Raw genomic sequence first — 17,997 nt, 5'->3', positions numbered from 1 at the left:
GCATGGGTCACTTGCACGTGTTGGGTTGCAGTATCAAAAGTTACTAATTTATTTTAAAATTCTCTTCAGATTTTAAATGCTTTCCCTAAAAATAATCCAGTTAGTCACAATTACTGTTTAAACAGTAGCTGTCAGTAGAATGGTCCACGTTCAACACACTGCTGCTCGTGTTAGATTTTACTCAAGAAAGTGGACATCTACTTCAGAAGGGTTTTTTTAAAGAAACATTTATGGGATGTTCTAGTTGCTAGAATAAACAGCTCTCAAGAATCGCAACTTCCTCCAGAATCTTTATGTCGAGGCAGCCTCTTTTCTACAGCTACTTTTAAACAGATCAAATTGTATCTTATCACAGATTTCTTTGTTTAATTTATTTGACTCAGCCCAGCTAAACACAGTCCCAGTTTTCCAAAAGATGGGCAAAACTGAAGTGCCTCAGATCCAGAGTGTCTTTGCTGTACTCCTCATAATTCAGCCGATTCATCAGTGTCTTTTATCACTTGTTTGTAAACTGCTGATGCTACAGTAATAGAGAATTATACGAATAGGCTAGGAAATGCACTAGAATGAGAAGGATCTCTGCAGCCACCAAAGTCTGCTAAAAGTCTTCTGTCAGGACTCTCTCCATTCCATCTTGTCTGGCTTCTCCAGCAGATGTAGACCTAAAAAAATCCAGTCCACACAGTCAGAGCTGACTTCCTGTAAAAGAAAAGCAGAGGAAAACCTGCCAACATTGTTATTAGTAGGTGCAAAAGAAACTGTTTACAGTAACAAATTTCTTGTTCTTTCCTGGACTTGAATTATGTGGTGTTTGCATGACAAGATATTTGAGTTCTTCAGTATTTCCTCTGCTGTTTATGGTTATTTCTCTGTGATGACATAAGTCCCATTTTTTTCTCATCACTATTAGCCCTGTAATACTTGAGACAGAATTATTATTTTTAAAATTGAAGAGTGAAAGAAAAAAAGGAGAAATAGATGCAGATAATAAAGATCCAGTTTCTCTACAAGTGACCATGAGGCAGAACCCCGAATGCATTACAAATACAGTATTTTTCAGTTTTTCATGCACCATCACTAGTTACTAAAAATTGCTACACAGATGAAGTTTTTTGTTGCTATTTATTATAGCTGCTACTTATAACTCTATTTTTGCCAGATGTGCTGTTCAATTAGTACATGTCTGTGGTCATTTTTTTAATTGATTCTTTTTTCATCCTAGCAAGCTTTTCCAGAAATCTAAAAAAAAAATAAAAATACTGTAATCTGTATTTTTATAATTAAACACTTCATCTGAGTGGCTTTTCATGAGCAATAGCTTAATTCTATCACAGAGAAATTAATTAAGATTAAACAGGTACTGATGTAGCAATCCACTTACAAGTACATTAACTTGAAATCAACAGACCTGTAGACTGGCCTTACAATTTACCCCAGGATATAGTCTTTGTATACTTCTTTAGTATACTTCTTTATACTTGTTCTTTAGAACAAGTGTTCTTCCTTTATTTTGAGATGCACACACATTTACAAAAGCATTTCCAGTTACAGTACAACTGAAGCCACTTTATTCTTATTTGAAACAATGATTTTGCATTAAACAATGTATATGGGAAAGAAGAACGGACGTTATTTAGAAACTCATAAGCAGAAAGATACTGGAGATGTTAGATAAGTGTGTGTTTGCTGTGTATAGTCAAATCATAGATTATGTTACTACTATTTTCCTTTTTCCATTTTTGTGATTTCCCATCTTCTTAGTGAAAAAGCCAGCATTTCCAAGGGCTCTGTCATCTCTCTCAATAAGAGATTATGGTTCCTCTTTAATTTTTCCAGTCAGATTCAATTTCACATTGACCATTCAAGAAGCAAAAATTTACTGGTGAAAGAGGGAATTTGCTGTTGTGATCGAATCCCACCCCTGATTAACATTCTGAGTGCACAGAGCAGTGTCACAGTAATTACCACGTTGCTGTGTAATACCCTCTGCCTCTACTAAAGCTAAGTCAACCTGGGTTGGATTTGGTTGCTTGAAACACAGTGGGAAGACACTTGGCAAACTTCTCTGCAATTGTGCTCTTCAGATCTATGCAGAATAGATTATGAATGCTGAAGCCTGACTTTCTGGTCATGTTGCACATGTGCACTGCATGTCACATACTCTAGAAGAATGTTACATGCTCTAGAAGCAGTCAAGAATTTAGAACTACCAGAGAAAGTAACAGACAGTTGTCTTTAAAAAGTTACAGAAGATGGAAGTAAGAAATAGGAGATTTCTTGCTGAGGATATTCTCCCTTTTGGGAATGAGGTGTTTCATTTCAGAAGATTTACTGCCTCAGCCTCCAGGTTAGTACAGAAAGAGAAGGTAACAGGGAGATGTTACATTAAAATTTTCAAGTTTAGTTTACTTCTTTTTTATATCAGCTTGATAATCAGTTAAAAGTTGTACAAAAGACCCTACAGCCTACAGAGAAAAACTTTGTGGAAATCCTTAACTAAAATTAGCAGAATGTCTTAACTGACTTTTTAAACTCATACATGTAAATGTAAAAATGTGTAACTGCACTTATCCTTAAAGGATCATTGTCATCTTTCCGGATTCTTTCTTCAGTTATAACATGCAGCTCCTATGTAAAAAGTCTCTTCTGAAGCAATAGTTATATTTTGATCAATCTTTTCAAATATATTTGTAATAAGCATCCACTTTTACTGGTATTCTGTTACAACGTCAGTACCAATAACAGTATCCTTCTCCTCCAGTGCATCACTAATGATTTAAACAAACCCAATAATACAATGCTAGGACACTTAATATAATTGAAGATAGGAATCAAGTAACAGTTGAGGTTCACTGTACAAGAATTTATATTGTCTCTTATTATTTGAAGGCTCTCCATGACTGCTATCTGATACCTCTTCATCAGTTAGAATAGGTACGATATTTCAAGCAGTAGTTTTGTCTTCCTTTTATGCAACATAAGCATATCAACAGATACTTTGCCCTATGTGGTAGCAGTTTATTTTAGTTCATACAATTTATTTACTGTTTTTATTCTTATTTATGCAGGTATTAAAAGTAATATGGATTTCCATTAAGATATACTATGATTATAATCAGTTTAAGAATTCTGCTGACCTAGTAAAGAGCACTAAACTTAAAGACCAAGCACACCTTAAACTGCACACCAAGCTGTTCTCTATTGTCCAGGTAAAATAACATGAGATCAGCAGAATTTGGCTTCAGCATTGCAAAATATAACTGTCATGGAATGCATTATAATTATTGCTTGATTTACAATAGCGCCTAAAATGACAAGCAGGATCAGGACCCTATGATGCTGTCTTTTAATAAACAACATTTTCTTAATCGGCATATAATGCCAAGTTAGAAAATGCACTTTCATAATATAAACTTCTCTTTATTCTTAATATTTCAATTTAACAATTCCCTTCTTTCCAAAAGCCTACTGAAGTGACAGTATCATTAGCAAGGTCGCGTACTTTGTCACATTTGTTTCATCTCAGTGCATGGTTATTGCTGTGCTTAATGAGGTCAAGAACAATGGTGCCCGAAGTCATGACATCCCAGAGTTATCTCCTTTCTGGATCTCTCAAAATCTTGAATATCAGATCTCATTTTGCTGGGCCCAACATCGTCTTTACCACACAACCATTAACCAAAGCGATCACTGCTCTGGGCAGATGAGAGTGACATATGCTTCCATAGCACATACAGCCCACAATGGCATGGGCACAGCATCTGTCTGATAGAAATTAATGCACTTGAAACTTAGCTGAACTATGGTGGAAAAGTCATGGAACTGAATCCTTTTCACAATTCTTTCCCACAGAGGAAAACATACTCCTTTGTCAACTCTTCCCCTTGATTCTCCAGCTTTTATCTCCCCTCTCCTTGTAGTGGGAGACAAGTAGCAACAGGATACCAAGATAAGAGACTGAGTTGCCGAATATATATTCCTCATGGAAAAGTGAAATTTATCCTGCAGGATTCTGGAATGATAGTTAACCCACACAAGTAATTTGCTGATCAGAGGTTTTTCACACCAAAAAAAATGAAAAAAAATACCAGCCGAACACATGACATCGTTGCTGAAAGTGGAGTAGAAAAAAATGAAAATGTGTGCATTTGTTAAGAGATGAGTGTTGGACTACTGGTGACCCATCAGGACTCATGAAAACGAGAGAAAAATTCAGAAACAAAGATTCTGAAAATTCTGATGTTTTGTGTGAGAACAAATGGATGGTTGGATTCATTCCCACCACCATGTTCCTTCTTTCAAGTGTAAGGAATATCAGATCTTGCCTAGAAATAGTATGCTGGTCTAAGGGTAATTAATATCTAAGGTCTTTAAGGTAATTAATAACTAAGGTCTTTTGTGAAATAAGGACAGTGTTGACTTAGAAGTTTTACTGGTGACATACAAGAGAAATTGCACAAAAGCAAAGAGTTAACAATGAATAAAAATAATTCCCTCGCTTGTCTCTCCTCATCCTGAACCATACAGCAATTACAAATTTGGCAAGATAAAGAGGTAAAATATATAAACTAGGAGGCATTCACTCTTCTCATATGTTCGTCATGTAAGGATTTATCTGCTGTTTATAACCACTGAGCTCTAAAGTTTTTAAGTCTGCTTTGGAAATGTTCCCTTCAAAGACAAGCTGTTCATAATACTAGTCCAAAGGAAGACGGGTGACATTTTGTTCCCGGGTTTCATCTCGGTGAGTGAAAAGCTTAACCGTTTGTATCTGTTCTTCTGGGACACTGTTCTTCTTCATGCACTGCTAGCATAGGTGCCCCAGCTGGCCTTGGAACAGATTTATTGTTGCTAAACTTGGTTGAAAGCTAAGTGGAACAGGCCTGTTGTGGCAGATTGTGGGGGGCTGGTGGCAAACTGATAGGGCCTGAAGAGATGGGCGGTCTCACCTGATCTGAATGGCTCACGTCCGTCTTCTGCCTGACCTAACAAGGTGATGATTTCACACATAGCCCTGAGTGAGCATCAGATAACACCAATTTAAAGAACAAGCATTCAGATTTTCCATTTCAGTTTTTAGTCTTTATAAATGGTGGTATAATTTGAATTAACAAATCACAGAGAACATTTAAGTATTTTACCGGGTCACCATTTGGGAGCGCTGTTCTTTATTCACACTGCTGCGACCTGTGCTGTGCCATGCTGTCTTTATACCTCATTCACACACATTTCTTTGCATCAGAGATGCTTCCCACAGTGACATTCAACATCCCGCGGGTACACTCACCTTCTATAAGGACACACTAGCCCATAGCTCTTTGATGATGTAAATCACTGATTTGAGAGCAAACAGAAATAAGGGTGGGAGCTCCCAAGTGTTAGTTTGCCAAGCAACCTAATCTGAAGAAGCATTTTAAAAATGGGAATTCCTGTAATCTTACCAAGACTGACTGAAGAAAACCTTACACACGCACCTTGCTGGCTTGTGGGGGGCGTGATCTGGGAGCTCTTCTGCACGTCAAATGCTTCGTACATTTTTGCGGGAGTTTAACACGATTAAGGTTGACTCCTAGTTAACTGCTGGGGGTTACCTGTAATTTTGGGGAGCGGGCAGGGGAGGGGAGGGGAGGTGGGGCTCGCGGGGCCAGAACCTCTTGGCACTCTCCAGGGTGCTGAATGCTGTGAGCGCCTACACGAGGGAGTCACCCAGATGCGCCTTCGACAACCTCTTGTGCTTTCCCCCTCTTGTCATTCCTACAGGCTGAGGACAGACGCGGGAGCTGTGATTGTGGGCAGTACCATTGGGTGTATACAGTTATACAGCGCTCTTTTTATTTCCAGACCAAAAACTGCATCCTTCAAATGAAGGCGCTCGTTTTCTCAACGGTAATTTTACACTGCCGTCCTTCTCACCCTTCCATTGGGGTTGCATCTTCACCATGTTGCCCAGTGCTTTAGTATGGAACATTTAGTAGCATTATTGTACCTGCCACTGCAACCAGCACTTCTTCCCTCTTCGTTGCACAAAATGGCAGAATTTGCCTGGATAGAATGGATGGTTGGGGTAAAAGCAATAAATGAATGAAACAGAATAAGCAAAAGGAGGAATACCATGTAGTTGGTTTCAGTTTGGGTTTGCTATATGTCTGTTGCCAGTGATTTTTATCTTAAAAGAGCTGGCTATTTTTCTCTGTCTTTATGGTCAAAGGTTGCCGAATAGCTTTTTAACCAACCACTCAAAACCAGAATTAGAGACTTCCAAAAGAGAATTTCAGTCCATATGCTTGCAATGTTGATGAAATTTCAAAAAATGGAAAGGATGAGTGTGGTAGGAACAGACAGACAAACTGATCTGGAAGTTGCTACTGGTTCCCCCTATAATAACTGTGTGAATTAATTAATTAATTATTATTTCCACCAGGCAGATAGAATTTTTTAATTAGAGTCAGCATAACAACCATATTTATATCTAGTTTAGATCTTATACTAGGATCTATATAAGGTCTATACATATATATCATAGTAAGAGACTGACATTTTCTTCATGTCACAGCTGTTGCTAATTTCAGGTATTTCTTGAAGAACTCACAGTTTCTGTTTCTTTTTTCATGTAAAACATTTTATTTTCAGTTTGAACAGAGAAAAAAAAAAAAACTGTGTAAGTGAAGAAATCACCTTAATTTCTTACAGCAATTCCATCATGGAAATGAGAGATTTATAGAATTGTTAGATACTACTCTGGGTCAAGCAGCCAGCCTTGCAGTCTATCTATATTAACACTAAAATAATGAAGCTGTGCCAACATGCATAAAAGGCCATTTGGCATTTCAGATCTTCCCCCATGTAGTAAAATACTACAATATTTTGTACTTGACAAACCGTTGGCAGTGAATGGAAGCCCAGTGTCACAATCTGCTGTTTTTTTATGAACCATCCTTCCAATATCATAGTACACAAGTCATGATAATCTTAATTGATCTTCAGCATGTCCTTATGAAGAAGAATAATGGTGTTCATGGTGCACATTACTTGGATTGCAAAGTGCTCTACAGACAACTGAACTACCTGACAGATTTGCAAGACAGGTATTACCCCATTTTCAATCTGCAGTTCAAAAATGAACAGTACAGGGAGTGCTGTTATGTGAACTTGGAGCTCAAGCCTATACCCCATGCCAAGATCCATAATTACTCACAGTAGGCTTTGGTTTACAGTCCCTTGTAAGACCATTGGTTCACCAGGCGGGGAAGCCCCAGCAGAAAACAAGGGTTGGCATTTTGCCCCTTACAGGCAGCCTGGACGCAACCATTCCAAGGCACACAACATGCTGAATTTGTGCCTTAACATGATCGTTGCTAAGAAAAAATTCTATAGTTAAACCAGAATGGTCCATGGCATTCAGCAGTCTCTTATCTTCTAGGTATCTGGTTCTGGAAGTGGAATTCACAAACCCAAAACGGATGTTCAAGAGCACTGTATGCAGAAAGCTTAGGTCCTGAGAATGGAATTTGAAATGAACAGAGGAGCATGGGAATATTTCACAACTCTCTATTATTTACTGTTCAAAATCTTTTCTATCATTTGGGTTCCATATTATTCCTTTATGTTTCTTGCATGACTGATTAATACGTTTTTTCTAAAATACAACCTCCAGAGGAGACACTGATGGTGATAATCAATAGAAAATGGGTTTCATCCTGTGTTTAGGATAGTTTCCTGAGAAGTGTCTCCTTGTCAAGAAGGGATTTAAATCTGCATCTCAAAACCAGACATTTCCCTGTGCCTCCCCACCCAGGCTTTTTGGTTATAAGTCATCATGTTTACTGTGCTTAGTGCTAAATACCGTGTTGTCACTGTGGGGTAGATACACTTTGAGCGTGTGGGCTGCATCAGGCACATCAGGATTAAATGGGAGATGAGAAGTGAACCCAGCTATAAAAGCCACACTTTTATATATATGCAGTTGCAGGACGTTATATGAATATATAATTTTACTGGGGAAAACTTCAGCAGTTAGACATTCCTGAAATCATGCATTTCCATTTCATGGAAGTCATAAATTTGTTAGGTGACTAACTGGCTTTTGAAAGTTTGACCCAAAGATGTGATATACTACATCTGGGAGTGTGTGATAGAATGAGTTCCTGTCTTCCACAGTTCACTCTAATAAGATCTTAACACTAAATCATCTTTTCCTTGACCAAGAAATAGGAATCAGATGCTCTGGGTTCTATTTCTACAGTGGGTTCAGACCTGCTGCTATTATGTTGAGTTTTGTGTTTGCAGTGAAGCTGAGTACTACTTTTCCCTCAAAGGAAACTTATTTTAAACCTTAAAATATCCAAGATAATTATTGTTTGGTTGGGGTTTTTTGAATGCATTTTTTTCTACATACTTCAGCTAGTTATTTAGAGCTTGAACAATTATATTCAAGAGAGGTCAGAGGTGAGAACAGACAGCAATTTTTGTATTTAGGAAATTACCGTCTGGAAAAGTTAATATAGCAGAGAGTATAGATGTATTAATTAATGCAGAAAGCATTTAAAAGCATGAGCAAAAACCTGGAGAAGGACTTCTGTGGCCCTAGTCAGGTATTAGTCCTTCTCAGAGGCTCACCTGCAGCACTATCTGGAATACTGCATTCAATTCTGCGCACAGTGTAACCTGAGTCACACAGCATCCAAGGACGGTGTTCTGGAGGGGTTGATTTTTACAGAAGTGAAAACATGAGACTGATCAGAATTCATCATCATCAGAATTCATCATTCATCAGAAAAAGAAAGGAACTAAGAATTTTTTTTTTTTTTTTCAGTGGTATGGAAATATAACTGGGAAACTAAGAAAGTCACTTTCTGAGATAATCTTTCCAAGGAATGAGAGGTCTTAGCCCCATGAACAATTACGATAAAAGTTGAAGACCATGTACAGTGGCAACATTTCCCCACTGCCAGAACAAAAGATGAAATGGTTACCTCTGTTTCATTCCTGGCCACGTGACTGTGGAAGAATGGGAAGCACCTCATGTTCAGAGTGCTGGCATTTTGGACAACATTCTGATTTCTGTTACAAAAAGGAGAAAAGCAGAGAAACAGTAGTATTCATTTTCTCCTTCCTGATGAGAAAGTTCATCAATAAAATGAGGAGTTTGATGCTCAAATGGTTATGTTTGGGATTCTCTTCCTCCCAGATTAATAAAAAACCATGAGTTCAGAAAGGCAACAAATAATAGAGAACTCTGATTTTCCATTACTCAATGTAACATAATGAAGTGCTGCTTTTGGTTTTGCCAAAACTTTGATGGAGAAAACCAAACAACTGATGCTGCCTGTTTAGATTTACCCAATATGAAAGCCTGCTGCAGAGCCTCCGACTACAAGCAACACCTAATTCAGTTTTTTAAAAGATGTGCAGTAAGAAAATGCCACTTTTAACCCATTGCAATTAAGTGTGTGCAGATAAGAAAAGGACTGGGAGGGAAAGGAGGACAATCCTCAGCAAAATTAAGCTGTTGCTTGTGATTGCTTGTTTTGACAACAGGAAGAAGCAGAAGTAACTCCTCTCTGAAACTGTCAAAACTGTTCCCCAGTTCTTTCTCTGCCTTTTCCAAGAGCAGCCATGTAAGGCAGATAGAAGGGAGGGACCCTGCATTACTCAGGGTGGGACTTGATAAGCTGGGGGCAGAGCTAGGCAGCAATTTCTCTCCCTGCACCTATCCAGGGAGGCTGCTGTGTGGAGCTAAGGGAACAGTGAAGAGGAGGAGTAGAAGGACTTGTGACAAGAGAAAGTAGGTACTGTTTGCCAGCTGGTTTCATGTTTTTCTGTGCTTTATGTCTGACTGTGTGGGATGCCCTGTTTGGATTAAACAGGCTAGAAAATGTGTTTCAGGTGGCTTTGTTTGCAACTGCTGGGTAGCCAGCCTCTGCTGCAAGCACTTGTCTACATAGCCTCAGCACCCTAAAATACTGAATGGTATGGAGGGAGTGGACTTTGCATAGGAATTTCTTATGTTCTTGTTGTAGATTGACTTGGATGAAGGGCTTTGTGTTTTAAGTTTAATGTTTGGTCCCTCCAGCTTTTTGTTGTTAAGAGAACTGATGAGAGAAAGGAAGTATTTCTCTGTCTGCTATAGGGCTAATGTAGAAATGCATCAGTCCACCTTACCATGACTAGCGTTAAGAAAGGAGCACGTTATAACAAGTCCACTACTCCGTGTAAATATTTTGTGGAATAACTTGGAGGGATCTGTTCAGATGTACTACAATGGGAGTTCAACCACTATACATGCCGATCTTTAAGCAACAACAAAAAGTAAGCCTCATTTAAAAAGAAGGCTGAAATTGTCTCTAAATTACTCTATTCTGCTGAGGCTAAAGTAACTCAAAATGTGGGTGTGAGTCTCTTCTGACAGAGGAGCCGTCAGCTGCAACCCCCAGGCATGTGGGATTTGTACTGCAGATAGCAGTACATTACAATATGACATTACAGACATGATTTTGATATTAACGTCAACAGTGCTTTGAAGTTAGTCATCTCTCATGACACTTGTAATGTTTTCATATTTTCATTTTAGCTAAGCATTTTAAATAAGGAAGCTTTTCATGGTAGTGTGTAAGAAATGAGGCAGTGCAAAAAACACTTCAGAAAGACAGCTGCTCTCAGTCTCACAAAATGATTAATATTGCTGCTAAGGATCTGTGTATTAGCAGAATTTTAAGTCTGTCCCATGAAATATATATTGATCAATAAGAGCCTTATTTTCTATTGTTTTCTCTAGGTACTTGCTTGAGAGTAGCAAAGTTAGCAGCAAACATTAAATGGCTTAAAGAAAATCAAGAATCGGGCCAGGAGTCTTTGATCTTTTCCCTTGTAACAATATTAACCTCCCAGTGACAGTTATTGTTAATGGCATCCTCCTTTTTACATTTGAGAAAAGTTGTTCCTGTGTACTGTGGACTGCAACATCAGATCCCATGAGGTGACTGAAATAATTTATTCAAGTCTTAAAATCTTTCTGTGACATTGACACTAGCTAATATCTCTTGAGGTGTAGGTGTTGAAGTTCAAAATCCCGATCTAGTGTGTTTCAGGCAACAGTAAGTTTATAAATTCCAGGAAATTTTCACACTTCCACGTCTAATCAGGACACTTCAGGAACTGCTCAGCTTAAAATAATATCATCGGATCAGCTCTCCAGACAACGCTGCTGCTGTCCTAGTGTTGCACTCTATTTAAATAGTTTTCAACTTCCTTCTTCACAAATGTAACTTTGTATCTTAATTTTCTTTCTTTCTCCAGGAGTTTTAACCTTTTTCCTTCCCCAGCCTTCTGTTACTTCTGATGTCTAGCACGTGTTGTTGTCTAACGTGCTTTTCTGATTTAATTTCAGAGACTGTGAATTACAGCAGGTGACAGGCTGATAGCTCACACTTGTGCCACAGAGAAGCTCCGTGATAACAACAGAAAGTCATCTTAGCTGCTGGAGAACACCCTGGACAGGGAGGACATACAATACCTTCTTTATGATTTTAAATATTGATCAGGGTTACTAATACCTGTGTGTTGTTACAGAATGTCCTGTGATAGTGGAGAAACTGTTGGGCACCCGATGTATAACCTCTGTGGACAGGTTCAAGGCTCCAATTCCCAGCTTAGCAGTCTGAATGGAAACAGGAAATCTGCAGCATTGCTGGAAGTCAGGGGGAACTTAAGCAATATGCAGTATTCTTCTGTGGCGCTGGATCCTGATGCCTCGGTGAATAATGGATCTGGGATTCCCCACAACCCCGAGAAAGGCACAAAGGCTGCAGCCTTGACAGAAAGTGAAGCCCACAGGGCCTGTACAACAAAGTGTTTCCATAGCCGTTATTTGACTAAAACTAGTACACAAGGAGACGTCTACAACTTCCTGGAGAGGCCCAGTGGATGGAAGTGTTTTATCTATCATTTTACTGTGTAAGTACCTACATTTTCAAATAATATCTTTGGTGTAATAAAAATCTGAAACTGTCCACTTAAGCAGCCAGAAATCATAGTACTTGAGCTCCCGGTCTGAAAACCTGTTGACACTGTATTTAAGTTTTCACAGAATCACAGAATCGTCTAGGTTGGAAATGACCTTGAAGATCATCCAGTCCAACCATTAACCTAACATTGACAGTTCCCAACTACACCAGATCCCTCAGCACTAAGTTGACCCTACTCTTAAACACCTCCAGGGATGGGGACTCCACCACCTCCCTGGGCAGCCCATTCCAACGCCCAACAACCCGGTCTGTAAAGAAACGCTTCCTAGTATCTAGTGTAAACCTTCCCTGGCACAACTTGAGGCCATTACCTCTTGTCCTATTGCTTATTACTTGGTTAAAGAGACTCATCCCCCCTCTCTGCACCCTCCTTTCAGGGAATTGTAGAGGGCCATGAGGTCTCCCCTCAGCCTCCTCTTCTCCACACTAAACCCCCCCAGTTCCCTCAGCCGCTCCCCATCAGACCTGTGCTCCAGACCCTGCACCAGCTCCGTTGCCCTTCTCTGGACACGCTCAAATTGCATGAGTAATCCCCCCTGAAGCCAGTTTCCCAGAGGATCAGCCTCTCTATCCATTAACATTTCCAGAGGAGGGCTTTTTATTCTTCACATGATATTTGTCTTCAAAGATGTACACTGTATATTTGATGTTTCTGAGGGGAAGTCCTATATGCTCATGGCAGTTTTTATTGCTGCCTTAGCTGCTTTACATTGTTCTAACTTCAGACACTGCAGTTTTTAGCATGAGATGTGGAAGGTTCAGCTGTGGTCAGATAAGTCACGTTTTTATAAATCTGGTTTGCTCATGCTGAAGTGTCAAAACATTTAATTTGTTGGACAAACATTTAATCATAATATTACTAATTTGAATTAATCTACAATCATGAACACATGAGTACAATTTTAGGAAAATGTTTTTCATTATACCATCCATGTAATACATGCAAGGAGGAAATTAAGGCTTCCATTTACTCTTCTAAAACAGTGGTTAATATATTAATACAGCTGCTACTCTTCTCTTTGAGCTGCTTATGATATCTGTCAAGTTTAGCAAAACCTCAATTACTATTTTGAATGCTGCTTAACAGAATGATGATTTGTCATCTTAGCTGTAGAAAGGATCCAACTGTGGAAGTTTTACTGGCTATAGTGAATGCAGACTGAGCCAAAAGTCCTTGCTTTTATTATAAAATTAGCATATGTCCTAAAAAAATGCAGAGTGTTTAAATTATTCTGTTTGTCTCATATGAACTTTTCTATGGCCTGAGTGCATTTAGGGAAAAACATTATCAGTTCCTGCAGTCAGGAACTGCCCAGATAAATATATGGTAATTATAAGAACAAATCATAACGCTTCTATGTGGCATAAAATAGATAGTGTTATTAATGCTTGCTTCCTTTCAGCCCTCAAAAACATATATGGATATTTTTAAAAGGATTTTTTGATTTTTCAGATTTTGCCAAGTAAAAGGATAGGGTCTCTTTCAAGGACTATGTATTTATAGTAATTCCTGAGGCTTAAACTGATGTAATTTGTGTAGATTTAAATATGTGAACAGTCATGTTTTAAGCCTGTTTGAGGTTAGGACTTATTAATTTTGCTAAAATGCATTTGTTTCATCATCTGTGCTGCTTTTACCTCAGACTAAGGTTGACCTTTAATACATACTTATATTCTGCAATGGGCATTAAAATAAAAAAATAAAAATCTATACACCCCCCCCCCCCCCCATAGTAGAAAATTGGAGAAAAAATTGGTATTACTAACAGAAAACTTTTTTTTTTTTAACAGTACAACGACTCCTAATTTAAATGAAAGAATATGTAAATCGACCTTTTTTAAGAGCTTTTTCTTTGAGATTGCTTGAAAGGAGACTTTTTAAACATAGTTTTTGGCCAGCATTTTGTCTTAAGTATATTTGTCCTAATAATTACCCTAAGAGCTACGTGGTGTGTTCATTTATATAACAAGTTTCTGTTTTGGAAAGAACATACTAGATAACATTAAATATCGTTAAATTTAAACACTGTTAAAGCAATAAAGTGTTAATCTAAAATACAATTCATTTCTTAAATGAGAACAACCTGTAATTTATTTAAAAAGTTTCCCATGTTCTATCTGTGGTTTTGGGGTAGTTTATGTAGAGTTGATCTGATGATGACTATTTTCATAACAAATCCAATCTTCCAAGTATGTAGCTGATAGTTGTGTAGCTTGGAGGAGCTGGATGTGAAGCATCCCTTCATTGTCCTTTTGTCCTTCATATGCCGCAAAGGCCACATAACTCATGTACAAACTTGTGGGAAGTTTTATCCAAGAGGGACTGGAGTCCGTTCTGATCTGGAGCCAGTTCTGCTAGAAAGAACCTCACTTTCCAGAAACAGGCAAGGCGAGGGAACAGCAAGTGCTCCAGGAGGTGACCTTCCTCTTGCATTCTGAAATTGCAAAGATAATCTCATCTCCTATAATATTTGTAGTGTGCCTGATACTTCAAGTTTCTCTTAAGGGAGTAAACTCATGCTTTTAAGGAACTTTATAATGTGTGTTAGAAAAGCGACTTATTTTTGCCTATTTAAATCTGGATTTTGTATTATTTTAGTGGAGTTATCTAGGCTAAAATTATGGTTTCAAACCAAAACATTTGAAGGGGTGTGTTTGCTTGAGAATTCCCCCCCTCCCAGTCCTGAAAACCTTCTCTACTTAGGTAATTTTCACCTTCACTGGAAGTACTGTAAAATACTTAACTCCTGAAATCCCCAAGAACAGAGTAGAGGATCTCACTCACAAGTTAGAAAGAGGTGAGGGCTTGAGAAACAGCTGTGACATGCAATAGCAAAACATTGATCCTAACCAGCCAGTTCTTGTGGCTATGTAAGAGCCTTAAGGTGTTGGATGTCAATATATGTTAAGAGTCCAGCTGTTTGCCATATGGTCCTCAGTCCAGAAAAAGAAATGTGTGCCTGGCTTGAATTTGATTTCTGAACTCAGCTATGCACTTGCTTAAATCACATCCAAATGTTAAGATAGTAGGGTATAACCCTCATATTTTATCTTTTGAGTGGAAAGTATAATACGTATTGGTGATGACTTATGTATGGTAATGAAGTTGCTTGGCAAATCCACACATTTAAATCATTTAATTGTAAGTGGAGCCTTATTTATATGATGAATTTATGTTTCTGAAACATACATTTAATTACAACTGGAATGGTCTTCATTTGGCTAAAATATTGTGTTCACATACATGTGAAGTGAGTGGTGAGGGGTGAAGTTGGAAAGTTTTCCTGATAACAGGATTACTTGACCCCTGTTTAGACATCAGGTAGCAATGATCATAAACCAAAACCAGAATTCAGTGTAGGTGCTCAAAGTGCTAGAATGTAATTGTGGTGGGGAATGTTACACTGCCAAGTTTTTGCCAGCCACCTTGGTTATAGACAAAGGGTGGAGAAGATGGTCCAACTTTTCTGCCACCTTTTTTAGAGGCAAAGAACCAGAAGTAGGAAGGTGTGACTCAAGCCTATTGTCTTATGACGAGCGGCTGAGGGAACTGGGGGGGTTTAGTCTGGAGAAGAGGAGGCTGAGGGGAGACCTCATGGCCCTCTGCAACTCCCTGAAAGGAGGGTGCAGAGAGGGGGGGTGAGTCTCTTGAACCAAGGAACAAGCGCCAGGACAAGAGGGAATGGCCTCAAGCTGTGCCAGGGCAGGGTCAGACTGGCTCTTAGGAAGTATTTCTTTGCAAAAGGGGTTGTTGGGCATTGGAATGGGCTGCCCAGGGAGGTGGTGGAGTCCCCATCCCTGGAGGGGTTGAACAGTCAGGTTGACCCAGCGCTGAGGGATCTGGTGGAGTTGAGAATGGTCAGTGTGAGGTTAATGGTTGGACTGGATGATCTTCAAGGTCTTTTCCAACATAGATGATTCTGTGAAAGAAGAGGACCACTATATGTGCACCCACGAGCACTCACACTGAAGTGATGACTGGTAATAGAACAGTATGGTTTTCCTTGTGTTCAGGGAGAAGAGGTAACTGCTTGCTGTCATATGTTACTTTGTTCTGTGAGTGATAGAGGCCACCTTGTGTCAGCCGAAGGCTATGTCTGCATCACAGTGCAGCCCTGTGCTGCACAGCTGCACCAGCTCAGGTTCCAGGAAAAAAACCAACTGAGTTTGCACAGATTTGTGCTGAGGCTAAACGGTTGTATATCTCAGCAAGAAAGGTGGATCCACAGTACTTTTTCCCCTCAGATACACTCTGCTGTTTTTACTAACTGCAGTCCAACTGCCTTGTCCTATCTTTTCCATTTCTCTGGAACATCCAGTGACTTCTAATTTTGATCTTTTCAGCTGCTGTTGGCTGGGTGGCTGAATTTTCCAGTTAAAAGACAGAAGCTTAGAGAGAACCTGGGTGGGTAACACTTGGAGTAAGGAGTGAGGAAGCAAAACAAATGTCTACAATGAGTCTGGTGAAAGAGGGACAGAGGAGAACCTGGGACCAGGAGACAGAAGGCTAGATTGGATTGTCATAGAAACTGAGACTGGTGCCAGTGATGCTGAAACTGGAGACAAAACAATACAAGAGCAGGCTAGCTCAAGAACAAAGAGAAGCAGACTTAAGCAGGAAGGACAAAGAAAAGAGGACTAGCAGCTTTTGGAGATCAGAAGGCTGGGTATAGGCACAAAAAGCTGGAACTGTGGGACAGCTGAAAATGGTCAAGAAGCTCAGAGAGCCACTGGGAGGAAGAAGGGGTAGGAGATGACAGCTGGAAGCTAGGGGAAAGAGGGAGCGTGGAATTCATGACGGGAGAAGGAACCTTTCACCCATAGGCAACTGGTTTGAATCTCGTCCAAGTCAATAGTGAAGAAGAAGAAGAAGTAATGACTGTGGGGAGATACAAAAGGAGCTGTTGGTCTCAGTCCAGTTCTTAGCGAACGGATGTCAGCATCACCGCTGGAGTTAGCGCAGCTGGAAGGCTTGCTGGCAGTCAGTAGAGAAACCACAGGCTGGTTGAAAAGGGAGGCAAGTCTAAGGCAAGAGGGAGGCCCATGAGAGGGACTCTTGCATTGTGTTCTCAGGCCTGCCACTTTCTTGTCGTGTAACACTGTGAAAGTTAAAGTGAGAACTTGCAGCTGTTCCAGGTTGCTTTGTGCTGGTTTAGCCACTTGTTAAATGAGTGTTGGACCTTGCTCTCATTTAAAAGTTAGACCAGTCTTTATATCCCATAACTTCCCATGGGATGGGGTGAGCTGATCTAACAGCCCATTTCTAACAAATCACCTCCAGTTCTGCTCCCCTCATCCACCTTAGCTATTCAGCTTGCTCCTGCCAGCTCTAGTTGTTCTTGGATAGCCAGTTCAACTTATGCCAGCAAAAATCTCACCCAGCAGGAAAAAACGTATGGTCTTCTGTCAAGATAGTAATACACATTTAGCATCTTGAAGTGCTGTCCACCATTTTTCCCTTAGTGCTCCTAGTGGATCATAATCACCTGTTAAATTTAATATAAAATTGTACAGAATAATTGCAAAGTAACACTGCAAATCATCTGGCAAGTACTGCAGACCACCTGGTTTGACTGCAAAACATTTCACAAATGCAGTTTGCCTAGCAACAAAGTCTGGTCTCCAGGCTCCCTTATGATTTATGGGGAAACAACTCCTCCAAACGTTGACTTGGAGAGAATAATGGCTCTTGCTCTGAATCATTCCTAGGGAATGCTGTCTGTCTCTCTGACTGCATGGGAAAGATAAGGAGAATGTCCTCCCTTGAATATGTTTTCACAAGAGCTGGCATAATAGTATACCAGTACCAAAAGGGTAAGGTACTCTCTCTAACCTTCCCTTCTCCTCTCCTGGTCACACATTTCTCATGCATAACGTGTGATGCTTCTGGCACTCACTGTAGCCCTCTTAAGCTAAGGCAACTCACTGTAATGGCAGAAATCTAGCCCAGCAAGAAAGTGAGTAGCTTTTGATA

The 17,997-nt window shown here is 39.6% G+C and overlaps 1 protein-coding gene across 2 annotated transcripts in view; it reads left to right on the top strand.

Annotated features, from left to right (window-relative positions):
- The first annotated feature begins 9,712 nt into the window (after nucleotides 1-9,712).
- LOC141923941 (potassium voltage-gated channel subfamily KQT member 1-like) overlaps nucleotides 9,713-17,997 on the top strand; it is a 507,315-nt gene continuing 499,030 nt past the window's right edge. Inside the window, exons 1-2 of one of the 2 annotated variants that reach the window (XM_074825677.1) lie at nucleotides 9,713-9,784; nucleotides 11,569-11,952. In XM_074825677.1, coding sequence (XP_074681778.1) covers nucleotides 11,570-11,952 — 383 coding nt within the window. In that variant the 5' untranslated portion in view covers nucleotides 9,713-9,784; nucleotide 11,569. Of the gene's footprint in view, nucleotides 9,785-11,386; nucleotides 11,953-17,997 lie in introns of both variants that reach the window. The other variant, XM_074825676.1, reaches the window with a different exon arrangement.

The sequence above is a fragment of the Strix aluco genome, chromosome 5, assembly GCF_031877795.1.
Source record: "Strix aluco isolate bStrAlu1 chromosome 5, bStrAlu1.hap1, whole genome shotgun sequence".
Classification (NCBI taxonomy): Eukaryota; Metazoa; Chordata; class Aves; order Strigiformes; family Strigidae; genus Strix; species Strix aluco.
This window is presented reverse-complemented; position numbering and strand designations above follow the sequence as displayed.